At 36.6% G+C, this 16506-nt stretch overlaps 2 protein-coding genes across 3 annotated transcripts in view; one reads left to right on the forward strand and one right to left on the reverse strand.

Annotated features, from left to right (window-relative positions):
* The window catches only part of pxb, a 178584-nt gene that overhangs the window by 150176 nt on the left and 11902 nt on the right, over window positions 1-16506 (reverse strand). The gene's annotated exons all lie outside the window — the stretch shown is intronic.
* Window positions 12491-15053, forward strand: LOC137585002 (uncharacterized). 2 transcript variants are annotated; one of them, XM_068300627.1, is made up of 3 exons: window positions 12491-12725; window positions 12783-13230; window positions 15037-15053. In XM_068300627.1, coding segments are annotated over exons 1-3 (597 nt in total). In that variant the 5' UTR covers window positions 12491-12578; the 3' UTR covers window positions 15039-15053. The 2 variants fall into 2 exon arrangements, with proteins under 2 accessions (XP_068156728.1, XP_068156727.1); XM_068300626.1 differs by lacking the exon at window positions 15037-15053 and having other exon boundaries at window positions 12783-13360.

Here is a 16506-nt window from a genome sequence, read left to right on the forward strand (position 1 = left end):
CATGCAACTGGTTCCTTATGCGAATGAATGTTAAATTTAAAGTGTGCCAACACTTAACAATGCAATAAAGATAACGGGCCCATAGACAAACATGGATGATCTATGGCTAAAGGGTTTTTGTACAAGTCGTCAATGAGTCAGCTTTAAATGGTCACAAAAGTTGAATGAATAATTTTAAACTACTTAGGTTATTGCTAATCTCAACTGAGTGAATTGAATAGAGAAAAATCCAAATATTTTACAATAAGTTTCACGTTTTCATTCTTCATGTTGAGAAACACTCCAACGAAATGTTTCTAAGAAAAGGTAAATTTTTTAAGATTGAATTAAATTTGTTTCCTTTGTTTCAGAATGCAAATTTATTGACTCATCGAGACCATTATAAAATGCAGGCAGGATCAAGTCCTATTTCCGACAAATGGGCTGCTCATCAAGGAAAGATTTGACTTAACAAAGTTGATAAATAGATATTTGGCAGACCGTTTACCCAGGATAGCTTTTTTGGAATCGCTCTTTCCTTATCTTAAAAGCTATTGCCATCCTCTCCCTTGATTTAACCACAATTCACCACTTGTGCCACATCAGCAAAAAATAAAAAAAAATGCATAATGCAGGAAAAATCTGTGGAGCGGTAATAACATTTCCCTTCTCGGATATTTTATTGCAATTTCAGCAGCCAGGACAGACGGTTGTCCCGCTCATCCTGTTCATCCTGCCTGTTATAGCTCAAGCTTTTGCAAAATGACATTTAAATATTTTTCACAAAGCCACACACCGAAAACTGTCACAGAATAGTAGCAAGAATAAATGGTAAGCCAAAAGAAGAGAACTGAAGCCGAAAAGGACCTTCCCCTACCCTTGCCTTGCCAAAGCCAGTGGTGAATCGGAAGTGAAAGATGACACAAAAGCTCAAATTAGTGGCAGAAGCCTGACATCATCAAAAAATGAAATCTAAAAAGAATATTAAATCTACCCAAATACACTTCATATATATACTTATATTGGAACAAGTAGAAGTAGGTAGTACCACAGACATAAAGAATGGTTGGCGACATCAAACAATCTTCGTTTTATAAGGGGAAATTGCTTAATTACTTGTAAACATGAATTTTACACCTACCCAGAAATGGGCCAACCCAGTCCAATATCCGAGATAGAGGCAGAGACCGACACCGAGTCCAAGTCCTAATTCAATGCTGTTAACGCTTTGACGCTCAGCGAAAATTGAATATCAAAACGAGTCTTGCCCAGGACACTCTTAATTTAATTAGAAGCCAAGGACATGAAGGTGGAGAAGACCCTATGTAAATTTTTCGAGTGTGTCAATTTTATATAAACATTTGCTTTCTTTATGCTTCTTCTACTTCTTCTTTCAAACTTCAAACAGAAAATAATATTTTGCTTCATTTGCATTTGGCCTTAAACATAGCAGAATACCTATGGGAGATTTATATTTATATGCATAAGGGTGGGATAAAGCTGATTACTATATATAGAAACTTTTTATCTAAAATAATGTGATATTAATAGATTAAAGAGTTTTTTTTACATTTTAGTAGAAAAGTCTTCTAGTAGAGGAAACCAATTTGAGCAGTAAATTCGAGAAGAATCTATTGGATTTATATTGACCTTTGTCTCAACTTTATTGGCTTTGCAGCTATCCTTTGTCCTGGCATTGGGTTTTATTTATTGTTTGAAATGCTCGTAATCACATTTTTATTTAATTTCAAATTGTTGGCGTTGTCTGTTTTCGGTTTTAATGACACTGACGTGTCAATGCGACAATATGATTCGAACATTGTCCTTTGGCAGCGATTCAAAACTGTTCTTTCTCTAGTCTCCTGTCCGCTCGTCCCTGTTCATGTCCACTTCAGGGCCAAGAAGTGTCTAGCCAATAGCGGCATATTGATTTCAGTCTCGGTTTTTTTCACTTCTCTCCTTTCGGTTTTCATCATTTTTTTTCTTCATCTCAACTTCTTTTAATATTGCTTCATTTCAAGGCTTAAAATTACTTTTCAAAATGGCTATTGAATGACAGCCGCTGCCCGTTTGTTGGTAATGAATGCCAACTGGACTCTGTTTATGATTGACATTTTGCGTCTAGACAGAAGTTTTAGTTTTTTTTTGCAATTAAAATGGATAAATGCTAAATTTGTTGATGTCAGCGATTAAAGCAAAAGTTTTTATATTAAAACATACACTTTATTAGAGCTCAGGAATGTATAAATAATTCATAAAACCTTTCGTTTTGTGCTTAACAAATGTTGGTATTAAATTCTCGCATGAAATTAAATTTGATGAAAATTATGTTGTTACATCTTATAATATTGGGTCAACTGCAATGCTCATTTTAAGCTCAGCTGCATGGCATTTTTATTTACTTGGTCTCTTTGTAGTAAGATTTGACTTAATATACCATCAATCTTCCTGGTTGAACTGCATCTTTTCACTCATTAGAAGTAAATCCCTTTGAAAATCCTTCTTGAACTTGAACAAAACACATCTAATACCCGATTAAGTGGGGTTCTTCACATCAATCATACTACTTAGCCATATACGCACATACAAAATATGCATTTGGTATAAAGTCTGTAGGCCAAAAAATGTTTTGACTGGAAGTCACCAAAAATTGTTTGGCAGCAATTGATTGAATGATTGATGGATAGATGGCTCGCTGGCTGGCTGACTGGATGGCTGAATTGGTTGGATTGTTCGTGGCAAGTTTATGAATGAGAAATGTGCATGATTAATGAGATGTTCATTAAGCTCGTTAAGGTGACAGTTGTCGGTTTTTGGCCCCCGACAGGATGTTGAGGTTCAATCTGAGGCAATCTAAAGGCCTGTTGCTGTTACGCGAGAAAAACAATATATGTATGTACGAGTATATCCAAATGCGTACTATATATAATGTGAACCTGTCACTGTCACAGCGACAGCCTTGAAGAATGACAATGACAACCCTCTCGAATCGCATGAGATTGGCATTGCTCGCATATCCCGGTTAGCTGTGGGGTTTATACGTATTCCTTTCCCGTCTGCCCTGAAAAATGAAGTACCAAGCAAACGCAACAAAATCAAATATTTTGCTTTGGCAAAAAAAAAGAAAGAAAATTTTCATAAATTGGGTTAAATCCTTGGAGGATTCACCATGACAGCGCGAACAAGTGACTGACTTGACTCACCGTCATCCTGGCTAAAAAGTGGAGGTTTTCGGCTTGACACGGTGGTTGCTGTTGCCGTTGCCGTTGCCTTTGCCTTTGCCACCCCTAAACGATGTAGCAGTTTAAACCGGCTGCTCTTACTTCCATCATCATCTCCATCTCCTACAGAGCTGGTCCATGTTTTTTCTTTTTTTTTTTTATTTTAAAGCCCTCCTTGCAGTGAATTGCCCAACAATGGATGCCTAATTTGCCCTTTTCAAGCGTTTCCCCTTGTGCATTGCCACCAGTCATTGAGTGAAATGAGGGAAGGAGGTCGGCCTGCGGCCATGCCCAATAATTAAATCATATTTTGCATATTCTGAAATCAAGCTCAATACTCATTATAAATTTCTCCCAATCAAGCCAAGTAAATTCGACAACAATTATTTTGTGTTTGCATTGAAATAGCAAGAGAATTGAAAGTGAGAAAGGGCAAAGGCAATCAAATGTGAGAAATTTATTAACAATTTAGAATTCTGGATTAAAATAGCTTTAATTTGGTAACGTACTAAGTTCATATAAAACCCACAAACATTATTTGTATCAAAATTACAGTTAGTTATCAGCTCTTACACACAAGATTAATAAGCATTTGCAATTCGTTTGAGTCAAGATTTGTGACTATGCACACCTAAAAAGTATGCTACAAAAAATGTTAGTTACCAAAAATGTATTCCAAATCAAATCAAAAAGCTTAATCTATCTCCTCACTACTAACTCTATATCTGAGGGATTATGGGTTTGGAAGTGCTAGAAATGCCACTAGAAATTGTGATAACTTTAACATCGAGACGTCGCATACAGCAATTTGATGATAAATGGATCGATTACTTGATTTTTGCCTTTTTGACCAAGTAGCTATGAGAATTTCCAATTTTCCCCTTTCAATCTTAACACCCATACATAATGTTTTATTACAAATACTGTGCGTTTTCTATAAAGACTTCTATCACAAAAGTATGCTATATAAATTTACAAAAAAAAATGATTTACTTATTGTAAGACATTCATTTTCATAATCATATTATTTTAATCAACAAACAGACAAATTGACACATCCTTTGCCATTCAGGATGCCGCCATAAAAGGATGCAAAATGCACAGCTGTAAATGTAAGTTGCATGAAATTATGCTTTAATCTAATTAGCATAATTTGCCAGCCACAAGACTCCAAAGAGTCATACAGCCACAGTCGGGCATCCAGTGCCAGTGCAGATGGAGCTTGTGGTGAAGGTGAGGATTGGAGGATTCGGAGGAGGAGCAGAATACAACAATTGAAATTGAAACTGCATTATGCACAACAGGAACGACAAGGGTAGACTGAGTAGCAGCAGCAGCAGCAGCAGCAGGAGATGGAAATGAAACTATTGTTGTGTGTTTAGTTTGTATTTTTCTGTGCTTTTCCTTTTTTTCTCTCTCTCACTCTCTGTTTTTCATTTTCGTTCCTTTCATTATGGCACATTTTGGTTACACATTTTTCGCATCGTTGTCGCCATCGTCTGTTTGTTTTTGTTTGCATTTCACTTATTTGCATTGCTTTTGTTGTTAATGACATTTTGATTATGATTATGATTATGAAAATTTGTGCGTCCCGCAGTTTTGTTTACATGGCTCATTGTTTGAGCCATGGCCAGCAACCACAGGATGCCATCGTTGGAGTCCTCGACGGAATTGTCGTCACTTAAATGCATATTTAAATTACATTTGTTTTCATATTTTTTGTTTCACTTTCCATTGTCTGGCCATTGTACTTATTCTCTCTCTGCATTCTTTACTCATTTTTTTATTTTAGGTTTTTGCTGACAAATTCATTTATTAAATTTTCGTTTTTGTAAGCAAACGAAAAGGAATTTGCATTTTATTTTATATGATACTCTTGCTGAAGGGTATGTATATTTGTTCAGACTAGACGAGTAAGAATTCTTAATAAGTAGCTACTATATGCATATAGAGATATAAATCCAAACTATGTATATCTTCAAAAAATTTGTAAAATCACTTAAAAACTTTGGACTTTCAGTTACAAATTTTCCGAGGGAATCCAAAGGCTCCTATCGAGGTAAAGTTAACTCTTTTGGCTTTAAATTGTTTTAATTTGGATTCCATTTGCAGAATTATTTAATTACCAGTTCAAAGAGCAATTCTCTATTATTAATTTATCATGTCTATTTTTTACCAACCACATGTCCCACACAAAAACGAAAAAGAAGCGAAAAGGCAACACGCAGATCCTTTTTTTGGCATGTCATAAATTTACGGATTAACTTTTAACCAATTTACAATGGCAACAAACAAGCTGCAAGGCCAAGATGTTACCATTACCACCGCCCTGCCCCTCTCCACTTCTCCTCACATATTGAAAGTGTAATAAAAAGCAGCTGTGTGGCACACGCACAAACACATACACACACATAAACGCATACGCAGGATGGCGAAGGTTGCTTATATTTTTCTTGGGGCACCTCAACGAGCATCACGTGCAGCCCACTTCCGTTTCCGTTGGCTTGTTTTAAACTTTACCCTTGTCTCTTTGCTTCCTCTCTTGCCCTGTCTGTCTCTGTTTCCCCTTCTCTTTCTGTTCCTCTGTGTAAATCAATGCAGCAAAGTGATAGAGTGTACGAAAGAGTGAAGAGAGAGGGGAGTCCACAATTGTAAGAGGGGATTCTTGGCGGGATACAGCAGACAAAGTACATTGCTTACACAAAGCTTAACAGGCAACAGCAGCCACTTTCAACGACACTTTCCTGCCCCTGACACACACACACACAGGCACACACACACCCCCTCTTGTCATGCCAAAGAAAACAAAGCAGTGCATAAAAAATAAAAGTAAAAGTAAAGCTCTCTGTCGCATCCATATAGCTCTGCCAGCTTGGAGCTGGAAGCAAGAGCATCCAGAGCCACTCATTAAGCTGATTATATTGTTATCCTTTTTATGATACGTGCAATACGTGAGCGCATATGGCCCAGCATCAGCAGCAGGAACCAGGAACAAGGACCAGGCTCAATACCAGCGCCAACACGGCCAGAGCCAGGACGCTGTCAATGTCAACAGTCGCCGCCCGCTGAGTTGCACGACTTTTCTTTTATTTTATCTTTTTTTATTTTTGCTTTTGCGTCTACATTTTGTTTTTTTTTTTTTTACAGCTCATTTTTATAAGTGTAATTATACAAACATACATATATGTTCATATGCATATACTATATACATATGTCGTAGAAAAGTCACGAGATGTGGGCTAAGATTACTTTTATGAACCCAAGATAAAATTGTGTGCAAAAATGAGATAAAGAGCATGCAAATTTACTTAGGTCTAGTTTGCAAAAGAACTTACTTGAAAATTAACTAAAATTATTACTGAAATTAACAACAAATTCTTTATATAATAATCTAAGAACTTGCCAGTAAGCAGAACCGAAACGTAACAAATCATAACGGAACCAACACCATACAGATTTCACAAGGATTTGTCCTTCGCTAGCGGGACTCATTGGGAACCTTATCCAGGAAAAGCACACGAAATCAATCAAAAAATTTTAAATATTGCCTGAAGAAGATCGCTAATGGACCTTAATATATCGAGAATAGAAACATCAAATATAACATCTGTTTTTATATAATGTTAATGTCAACTATATAATCTTTTATAAAAGTTATCTTCCATAAATATTCAAGTACTTTTAATAAACCAGTGTAAAGCCGCATTCCCTTGTTTTGAAAACCCGTCGCTCAACCCCTAGATAACCAGACAGAGAGTCAACCCAAGTGTCGCACAATTAACAATGGGCTACATTTTCTTATTTAAAAACTCCCCAGTGATAATGCCAGACAAAATAACAGGAAGTAAATCCAGAATGCCACTTCTCCCCCGCCTCCCAGTGTTTTTCCTTCTGCTTCAAAGATGCACCTTACCCGGACACAAACTTGGGTTATGATTATTACTTATGATAATTCGACTTGACGGCGGAAAAAGAAGAACTTGACACCACCAATGCCACCGATATCACCACCACCAAAATATCCAGCAACCGAGATGAAAAACCAAGACGACAACAAGGACGAGCAGCAACCCTTAGCAGGAGGAGCGGAAATAATGTGGTATAGACTCAAAGGCTGAGTCTGAGTTGGAATTGAAGTTTGAGTTTTATGTTTCGTTTACTGCAATTGAGACTTCCGTCCCAGGACGAACATCAAAAACTGTTGCGTATTTTGCATTCCTCTCATTGTTTTCCCTCCACTTCTTTGTTTCTTCCTTTATTTTGGTTTTATTTCGTTTTTGTTTTTTTGGGGTGCGTTTCAGTCTGTCGCATTTGCACCTTCAATTAATGTACTAGCCAAAAAAGAAATAAGAAATAAAGTAACCCAAACAACCCTCCCCATTTGTTCTTTTTGGCTGATCTTTTCGTGTGTGATTTATGAGGGTGCGATGGCCCAACAAAATTAAGCCACCCAGACAAAGGACACGTAGAAGGTAAAACATTTGGCATCTCGCCACCCCGTTCACCCATCCACAACTTTGAACTTTTAATTAAAAGTCAAAATTTGATTTATTTATGAATATTAGTATTTGACATAAGCAAAATACTCTGAGACTTTAAAGAAACTTGGAAGAGGAGAAATGGAATGTATCGCAATTTAGAGTTGATTACCACTTAAGGACTAGTTTAAATAAAAATTGTGAGTCATGCTTTATATATGGACAAATTTTTAGTTTATATTATGGGTCTTTATAATAATTATAAATGAACTCTGTGAAATTTTACTTAATTTCCTTTATTGTTTATATAATCATTGTCTCTGCCCTTTCCTCTATATATTTCCACAGATAATTCGATCAGTTCCCAAATAATATTCCCACTAAATATTCACACCACAGATAAAATCCGCCCCGGGTAACCCTGGGCAATCGGGTTCGTTTGTTACCATATTGTCACACAGAAGCACGTGACATCAAGTAAAAATGACGCAGAGCTTGTGGGTGCGGCCAGGCGATGGGGTAGATGGTGGCAGGAGGATATAGTCAGTGACGCGTGTCCCGAGCATAATCAGGATTTGCATGCATCAACTGGAATGGAGTAATGGACATTAAGACTAAGGAAATATAACAAAAAGTAGAAGCAGTTGCTTCACCATGTCAATCTTCCATGTAGATGGAGGATCAGGAATAGAATATAGATACTCAGGGATGCGTTTTGCAGGTTCTTTGATGCGTGCAATATTTGTGGCAAACAAAGTGAAGAGATGGCCGAAGAGATGGGGGAATTGAAATGACAACCTTGACAACCGAAAAGTTGCATGCACCCTAGACAGTCTCTCTGTCGCGTGTGCGTCTAATAAGCCAAATGCAAAGGAAAGACAACTCGGGGGCTGGTAGAGTGCAGGAGGCCATGGTCAGAGAGCAGACAATATTGGCAATATTTTAAAGTGCCCGCCAGGCACACGACCAACCATCGAATCAACAAACCAAGCAACCAACCAACCATCCAACCAACCAACCAACGTTTGTTGTCATAAAATTCCTTTAATTAAATTCATATTTGGACACACAACATTGCCTGATTTATGGTTCAAGATGGGGAGGCGTGTGCCTATTGGAAAACAATCATGAAAGTTCTGAATGTTTATATATTTCTTTCATTAATCTAATTGGATTTGCTTTTCATTTAATTTGGGCCAACTCTTCCCCCTTACTTGTTCCCCTTTCCATGTATTCAGGCAGTTTAAGTTAAACTTTTAATTGCAAAGACCTCGCCAAAAAGGCACAACTCCAACTTCCTTTTTGTGCTAGGTGCACTTCTTTCTCTCCCTCTCTCTCTCTCTCTTTGCTTCAACTATCTCTCAAAACTTTGCAATTTTTTTAGACACTAATTTGACATTTGAATTTGATATTTGAATTTTGTTTTAGCACTGCAAAACAAAAGAAATAAAAGCATGAGAAACCTCAGAATATAAACGAGAGCCAAAATGCTAAAGTTTTATGACAGCATTTTTGGAGTTCTGACTAAAAGAGGAGCAAAAGTTTCATTTGTTATTTCTTAAAAAAAAAAAAAATACGAACAACATATTTTAATGGTTTGATTTTATGCATGGCAGTTGAATTTTAAACTGTAAAATTGGATTTTGGTTAACATTTCACTTCTTTTCTATTTTATCAGCTTTTTCTCTTCAAACGTATTCATGTTGGTTTAAAGCTTATTTTTTGCTTCATTTTTATTTATCGAATCTATTTTAAAAACTTTAAAATGTCCTTTGAAAATAACATTTAAATTGTCTTTTCACTTGATTTGCATTTTTCGTACTGTCAGTGGCAAAACAAATGAGTTTGAGTCAATAAGAAAAAAACGGAAAATGCCATGGGGAAAGGTCAAGTCTTGATAAATAGTTTTATGAGTTTTCAGTTTTCATTTTGGTGGAGAACTGCATCTTACGATTGCTTGGCAGTTCATAAGCAACCGAAAGGCAATAATAAACTTAGCAATCAGCTGTCAGTGCGTAATGGAAACTTTTCTCTACTGCCAACTGGATGCGGATGCGAAGCCGAATGTGAATGCAGCCCAAAAGGAAGACAAATGATTAGTCAGAGCTCACGTGCTCTGCGAGCGAACTCCTTAAAACTGGCAGCCAGGAACTGGGTTATGCAAGCAAAGCGTGATCTTTTGGCATATGTGCATTTCCATGCACAGGAGCTATGCGGCATTCCTGCATTGGAGGTTAGTGTAATAGGATTGGGCCAACAGAAGCAGCATCCTCTTTTGACCATTTTTCAAAATTCCCGTTCACGTTAGCTGTAACTGAAGAATTTGCCGTTCTTTTGGCTTGCTCCTTGTTAAGTATCCCCGGCACGTTTGAATACTGTTTACGGCGAAACAGGCAGACCGCCCAAGTCGTAAAGTGGCTGCTATTTACCTGGCAAGGCTCAAAGTAGTTGAGTAATGATGACCACGATGCAGCCACATCCATAACATATTGCAGGTTCAGACAGTGGGTTGTAAAACTGATACTTACAGATATGTATATTTATACATTTCATACTTTTGGCAACTTTTTTCCTTAATAAACCTTGACATTCCTTTGCATTTGACAGCACTCAATTTCGCCCATCTGTATGTGGGTAACGCCTCCATACCCTTTCCCAAACACAACCCATCAACTCGAAAAAGTGGAGAAAGTGGAAAAGTGTTTGAGAGAGAAAGAGAAATGCCATAGCCAAACAGCAGCCGCAGCAATTGAATGTCAGTCACAAAAATGCAATCACAGTTTGACACAATTTTAACCGAGGCGCCACTTCAACACGTTGCAACTGCAATATCTCTACACACACACACACACAGACAGTCAGCACTAAGGAGGTGGTTTGGTAATGGGGTGGGAGGAGTCCCCTCCAGCTAACGCACGAATGACAACTCTGCAAACAGCACATTGTCAACTCTTTAACACAGTTAAGTTAGCAACGCTGCTTCGACAATCGATGCTGAAATGTAATGTTAATACTCTACCCAAAAAAGGAAGCCAAACGAAAAAAAAAATCCTCACAAATTCCCCTTACACATAAGATAGATTGCTGAAGTCAGTTTCATGTTGAAAAAAGGGTTTATATGGTGTTCAGCAGAGAATTTCTTGTCCTTGACTTCAGAGATTCAAAAGGCTCCTGGTTTGTATTTCAATATTTGTAAGATACTGTTAATTTGTAAGAATAACATTCAAAAGTGTATTACAGATTTCGATATGCTGGAATGTGCCATCTTTGTTCAGTCGGTGACGCGTGCTCAAGTGCATTTACACACTTTTACACACACACATACACTCTTACACATCTGCCATTGCCATTGAATTGACATTTTTTTATACCCTTGCAGACAGTATTATAAAAATGGTCAGATGTTTGTAAAAGGAGATGTTTCGAAGCTCATAAAATCTTGATCAGCACAAAAAGCCGAGTCGATATAGACATATCCGTCTTTCCGTACACTCGTTTGAATCAGTATACATATATTATCCCTCAGTTTTAGACCTCTCCGGATAATACATGAAATTTAAGCTTCTTATTACCATTAAAAGAGAGTGTTATGGGACAGTTTTTAATGTTATAATTGTAATGTACATCATATCGCCAAAATCAAAGCCTGCAAAGAGTATATAATCTTCGAAACGGTTAAAATCAGCCTTTGGATTTTTTTTTTCGTTTTATTCAGTTGTTGTTTGATTACGTTTTTATCTTCGTCATTTCAGTCACTGCAAACTTGATGTCCCGGTAAGGAAGAAGGACGAAAAATTGCAACGGGCGATATTATACTGTAACAACATTTTATTGCAAACATTGTGCAATTTCACTTTAAACATCAATGGATTTTCATGAGATTTTTACGAGTAGTTTCACTTGTGCGCATTTCTATTGACTTCACTTGACTTTTGCCGCAAACAAACATTTCGTTTAATAAAATTAAAGAATTCTTAGTTAAATATCATATTCCTTTCGATATGTAATGGAGACAAAGTAATCCAACTCCTTGGACATAAGTCCTAAAGAGCGAAAATGGGCTTTTTCGGGCGACATATTTGTAGACGAAACAAAATTAAGCTATCAATTACAATTCAAGATTAATTTACACTTCAAATCATTTAAAATTCCGGTGTAAAAATGTAGCTTAATGATATTTGAGGATTTCAATATGTTCATAACTGATTTCTTTGACTATTATAGAAAAAACACATTGTAATAATAATCCAATCGAAATGATAGCATAGCCTGATAATCGGTGCAAACACCTGTTAGTCATAGTTTGACCAATTGTTCGATATCAAAATTACATGGAACCCTCATGTTATCTACTCTACAGAAGGGTGCCTATTGGCAGCATTTAATGAACAACAAAAAATGTATAATAATACACTTTCAAGTAGTGTCCATGCTTCTTATGATTTCAGTCATCTCTAATATATGTATAAAACCTAGAAAGACATACACCAAAAACTAAGCCCTTACTTGAGATGGGATTATGAAAATATAAGTGATGATACTCCATTTACTACACAAGCGCAACGAGATTATTTGAGAACCGCAGTCAGCAATTCCTTTTCTAATATTAATATAGTTGTTGCTTTAAAACCTTTTTTTTTTTCTTGATAACACGAAATATTTGTAAGAGTATACAACATCGACATAATGGGCCCTCAGTTTTTTTGTTTTATTTAATGCATAATAAAATATTTTTGCGATAAGCAATTTCACTATCAACAGCTGTTGCCGACAAATTTTTAGTCAATGCTGAGGCATCAGTATTCAGTGTTTAGATTTTAGTCTTGAAGCTACTCTGAGGGAGAGCGGATCAATTTCGAAATGAGACTTTTATAAACAAACTACAAATAATAGCGACAACATGTATTTGCGAACATTGACAGTTCTGATAACCCTGTGCATGATGCAGGAAGTTTTTATGCAAATGCGTATACCTGAAAGATCGGACACGGCCCAAAGCTTTAACTGTATGAATGATGTATCTGGATTTGCCTTTAATTTATCTGCTGTAAGTATTCATAGATTTCATTTATAGATTATCAATTTAAAATCTTATGTTATTCAGTTGTCTGGCTATTGGTATGAAGCTGCTCGAGTGCCCAATCAGGATGTTTTACAGTGTCTGAATGTTTCAATACCAGCTAATGTTAGTACAGAAAATAAACTTGATTTGGATTTGAATTATATCAGCACTGTGAATGGTCAGTGGCAAGCTACTGAGGAGATAGTGAGCTTCCCTTGGAATTCAACTACTCAGAATGGTGTTTTTGAACTGAACTATGAAAGTGAATTGCTCAGTGTTCAAGTTACATACAAGATGATCATAACAGATTATAATCGATTCGCACTAATGTGTGGCTATGCGACAGTCTCACCCATTCCGCTCTTTAAGTTGTTCACACGCCAACGTGAGCTGGATCCTCAACAGAAAACACAAATCCAGAATCAAATCAAATTATTCGCCGGGGATGTGAGCTCGCAAATCTTCTGGACAGAGCAATCCCCTGATAAATGTAATTCTGGTATGCGACATGGAATACAAAATGGTTTTATTTTGTTAACAAGTTGGTCATTTACGCTTTTTGTCCTTATGTGGTCGAAATTGAAAGAATAAACTATGTTAGTAGAATATTTTTAATGCAATTATATAAAATTCTTTCATATTTGTCAAATTTTTCAATAGTCATTGGCTTGTTGTTATCTAGCTGCACTGTATAATTTTTGCAACCGACTTAACTAATCACTGAATGACTCATAAAGAGGTTTCGGTTTTTTTTTGTTTTCATTCAACATTAGAAAATCAAATTACCCTCAATTAGCTAATTAGAGATTAAGAACATGCCAATTTAGATTGATAATCGATCCATTAAATCAGGCGAAATACTCAAAATACTACGTACTTAGATTAAGTGTCATAGATGTTATTATCAGCACCAAACAAAAATTCCACTAAATAGTCAAAAATACATATTGTCTTTTTATATATTAGATCCATCCATTTGGCCTCAACAAAACTGAAGAATCACGATAAATAGCCAAATTGAATGAATATCACCGATAAGATATCGGAGTTCCACATGTTCACTCATTAGTCATCCCAAAAGTAGTATATTTCAAGTTTAATGCCAATCATAAATTTAACCGTCTTATCAAAAGCCAATTTCATAGAGAAGATAAATCAATAATTACATAAAAAGTAAATAGTAGTTCAATGAGATCTTTTCAAGATAATATTAAAACGATAACTTTTTCGGCATTTTAGTTTGCTTGTCTGCATATGTTTATCTTTTGTGCGGCTTTTCTTTTTTTTACTTTCCCCATCCGAATTTTGGCTTTTTGGAAATGTTTTTCAGCTGATAAGCTATTTGTATTCAAATTAAATCAAGCGAACTATAGAAGTTTTATGTGTTTCAATGCGGTTGCTGAAGAAGTTCGATTCAAGTAGGTAAAATAAAAGTACATAGGTTGAAACCAAAAGAAATTGCTTTGAGCTGATGAACTCATCTACCATACCAAATGCATGTATGTATATACGAGTATATTTTTTGTTCTTTCGATGCTTTTCTTTGCTTTTGGCAATTTTCATTTCAATAAACTGGAAAATAGGAATAGAAAATACAGCGAAGTACAAGCTACATACGTTTTGTTCGTGCTTCTTTGGCTACTCTCACTCTTACTCCAGCACTTTCCCTTCCCTCATCGTCTGACCTCTGTTCCTCCAACGTCATTGGCTATCCGTCCAGTGTGTTGTCCAGTTGTGGTAAAGTCAATGAAGTGCAAAAACTTGGCTAGTGGGCGGTATATCGTATCGTTCGGCACTTTCATTGATTTGATGCGTTTGCGTGCCGCTTGACTTGAGTAAAGAGTCCAATCGACTGAAGCGTGGGTTAGAGGAGGAGCAGGAGCTGGCAGGAATGCTGGTCATCTAAAGCTGTTTACTTGCAGTAAACCAAGTGAAATTGAAAGCCTTTTTGCCCACGATAATTGTGTCCGGATCCTGCAATAGCTTCTGCTTCCAACCCAATTCCTTTTGCTACTTGTGCTTGTTGGCTTTTCGGTAATGGGAGCAAACTATGTGTGTGTGCACAACATGATTTCTTGGCTGATTCGGCTTACGAATCGACATAATCATGCGATGAGTCTGCACAAAAAAAAAAGAAGGAAAACGCACACACACCCACATAAAGTGGGAAACTTTTTCAGAAATGAAAACGAAAGTTAATGTAGCACATCATAGGACAGGCAAAAAGGGTTAAGAACGAAGTGTGTGTACGTGTTCCAATTAATTTTGACATTTCTTTTTAATACATGTCTTACAGAAATACACTTATTCTCCTGGAGGTTCATAAATTATAAAGTTTCACTTGATTTATTTGAAGTGGAAGCTGCGGCTAGACAAGAAACGTGCTCCGTTTGAGAATGGATGGTGATCAGTTCAAGCTTACAAAGATTTGTCAATATTGAGTTAATGAAGAGTATCTACCAAATAATTTGCCGTATTAACATTAATCATTCGGCTTTTACCTACAAGCATTTTTGCCATTTAACCCAACCCTAGCAGACATTTTTAATCTACTATGCAGAGTTTGAACTGTTTTAAATATGCAACTCCAAATATAAATTATAAAAAGAGCAAAAACCTAAAGCAAAAATCTCTGCAACTTCTAGAGTTAAACCAAAAGAAGAATATAAAAAAAGTAGTCAAACCCATGGCGGCTAAAGAGAAACTAAAAACCGGCAGCACAAACATGCCAAACTATTAAAAACATGTCTTTGTCCTTTGGCTGGCTTTTGTCAGTGGTGGTGGTGCATATAATGAAATTCCTAACTGCTTTGTGCCCCACGAGAACGATGCCACTCGGCGGCATGTTGCTCCTCCAAAGACGACTTCTTTAGACCCGCATCCACTTGCTATACTTTTTTTTTTTTTTTTTCCTTTTTAGTTTTTTGCAGTATCAATCTAGGTGAAATATTAACAAGCGAGTGGGGACTTTTGTAGACGACGCTGGCAGCTCATAAAAATTCCTTAGCTCCACGACAGAAAAAAAAAACCTAAAAGAGAGCCGTGTTCGAGTCTAAGTCGAGCTCTTTAAGCGGCGGAAAGCAAGCAACGCTGAGACAATAGACTTGAGTTAACTTAAATTGATTTCCAGACGTTGAGGGAAATGAAACTCAAGACAGACATTTGCCATCATCGTTTGTTGTGACTCGAAGGTTACTTTGACTCGCCTGCCAGCCAGCCAGGCAGCATGCTGCACCTTGATTGCAAGTTATTTGCAATTTTGTGCAAATTTCACAAAACAGTGAAGGAGAAAAAAAAAAGAAGGAACTTACAACAAGGAGAGAAAGAAAATGAAAATCCAGACAGGAAAGAGAGTCCTGCATTGCACTTGAAACATTTTTTTAAGTGCGCGAGAAATTTTTTATGCAAAAATTTTGTTAGCAGCCATTGTTATGCCGGAAGTTTGATTTTCCCCCAGCCATCCTTCACAAGTTACTCCTTGGAGGTGTCTGCCTCTCCCAGTTAGTTGCTCAATTTTTCGGTTTTATACAATTCTTTTTCATATTGAAATTGGCTATGGCACTTAATTTTGTGTCACTTGGGCAAATGTTTGTTAAGTGACGTTTTGTAAATGATTTGCAAGCTGTTCGGGCAATAACACTTGGCAATTGACAGCTGAGAAACTTTCATTTGCCTGGTGTGAACAATTGATTGTAGCTTTAAATTAGTTTGAATGGTAAGGAACGGCAAATAAATGATCATCATATTTTCTAACTAATGACGATTG

This window comes from Drosophila tropicalis, unplaced genomic scaffold (genome assembly GCF_018151085.1).
Source record: "Drosophila tropicalis isolate 14030-0801.00 unplaced genomic scaffold, ASM1815108v1 contig_878, whole genome shotgun sequence".
NCBI classification, from domain to species: Eukaryota; Metazoa; Arthropoda; class Insecta; order Diptera; family Drosophilidae; genus Drosophila; species Drosophila tropicalis.

Excerpts from the sequence above, each read along its gene's own strand:
- LOC137585002 (XM_068300626.1), top strand. The coding sequence starts at position 12,579 with ATGTATTTGCGAACATTGACAGTTCTGATAACCCTGTGCATGATGCAG. Across the intron at positions 12,726-12,782 it reads TTGCCTTTAATTTATCTGCT|TTGTCTGGCTATTGGTATGA; the intron begins GTAAGTATTCAT and ends TATGTTATTCAG.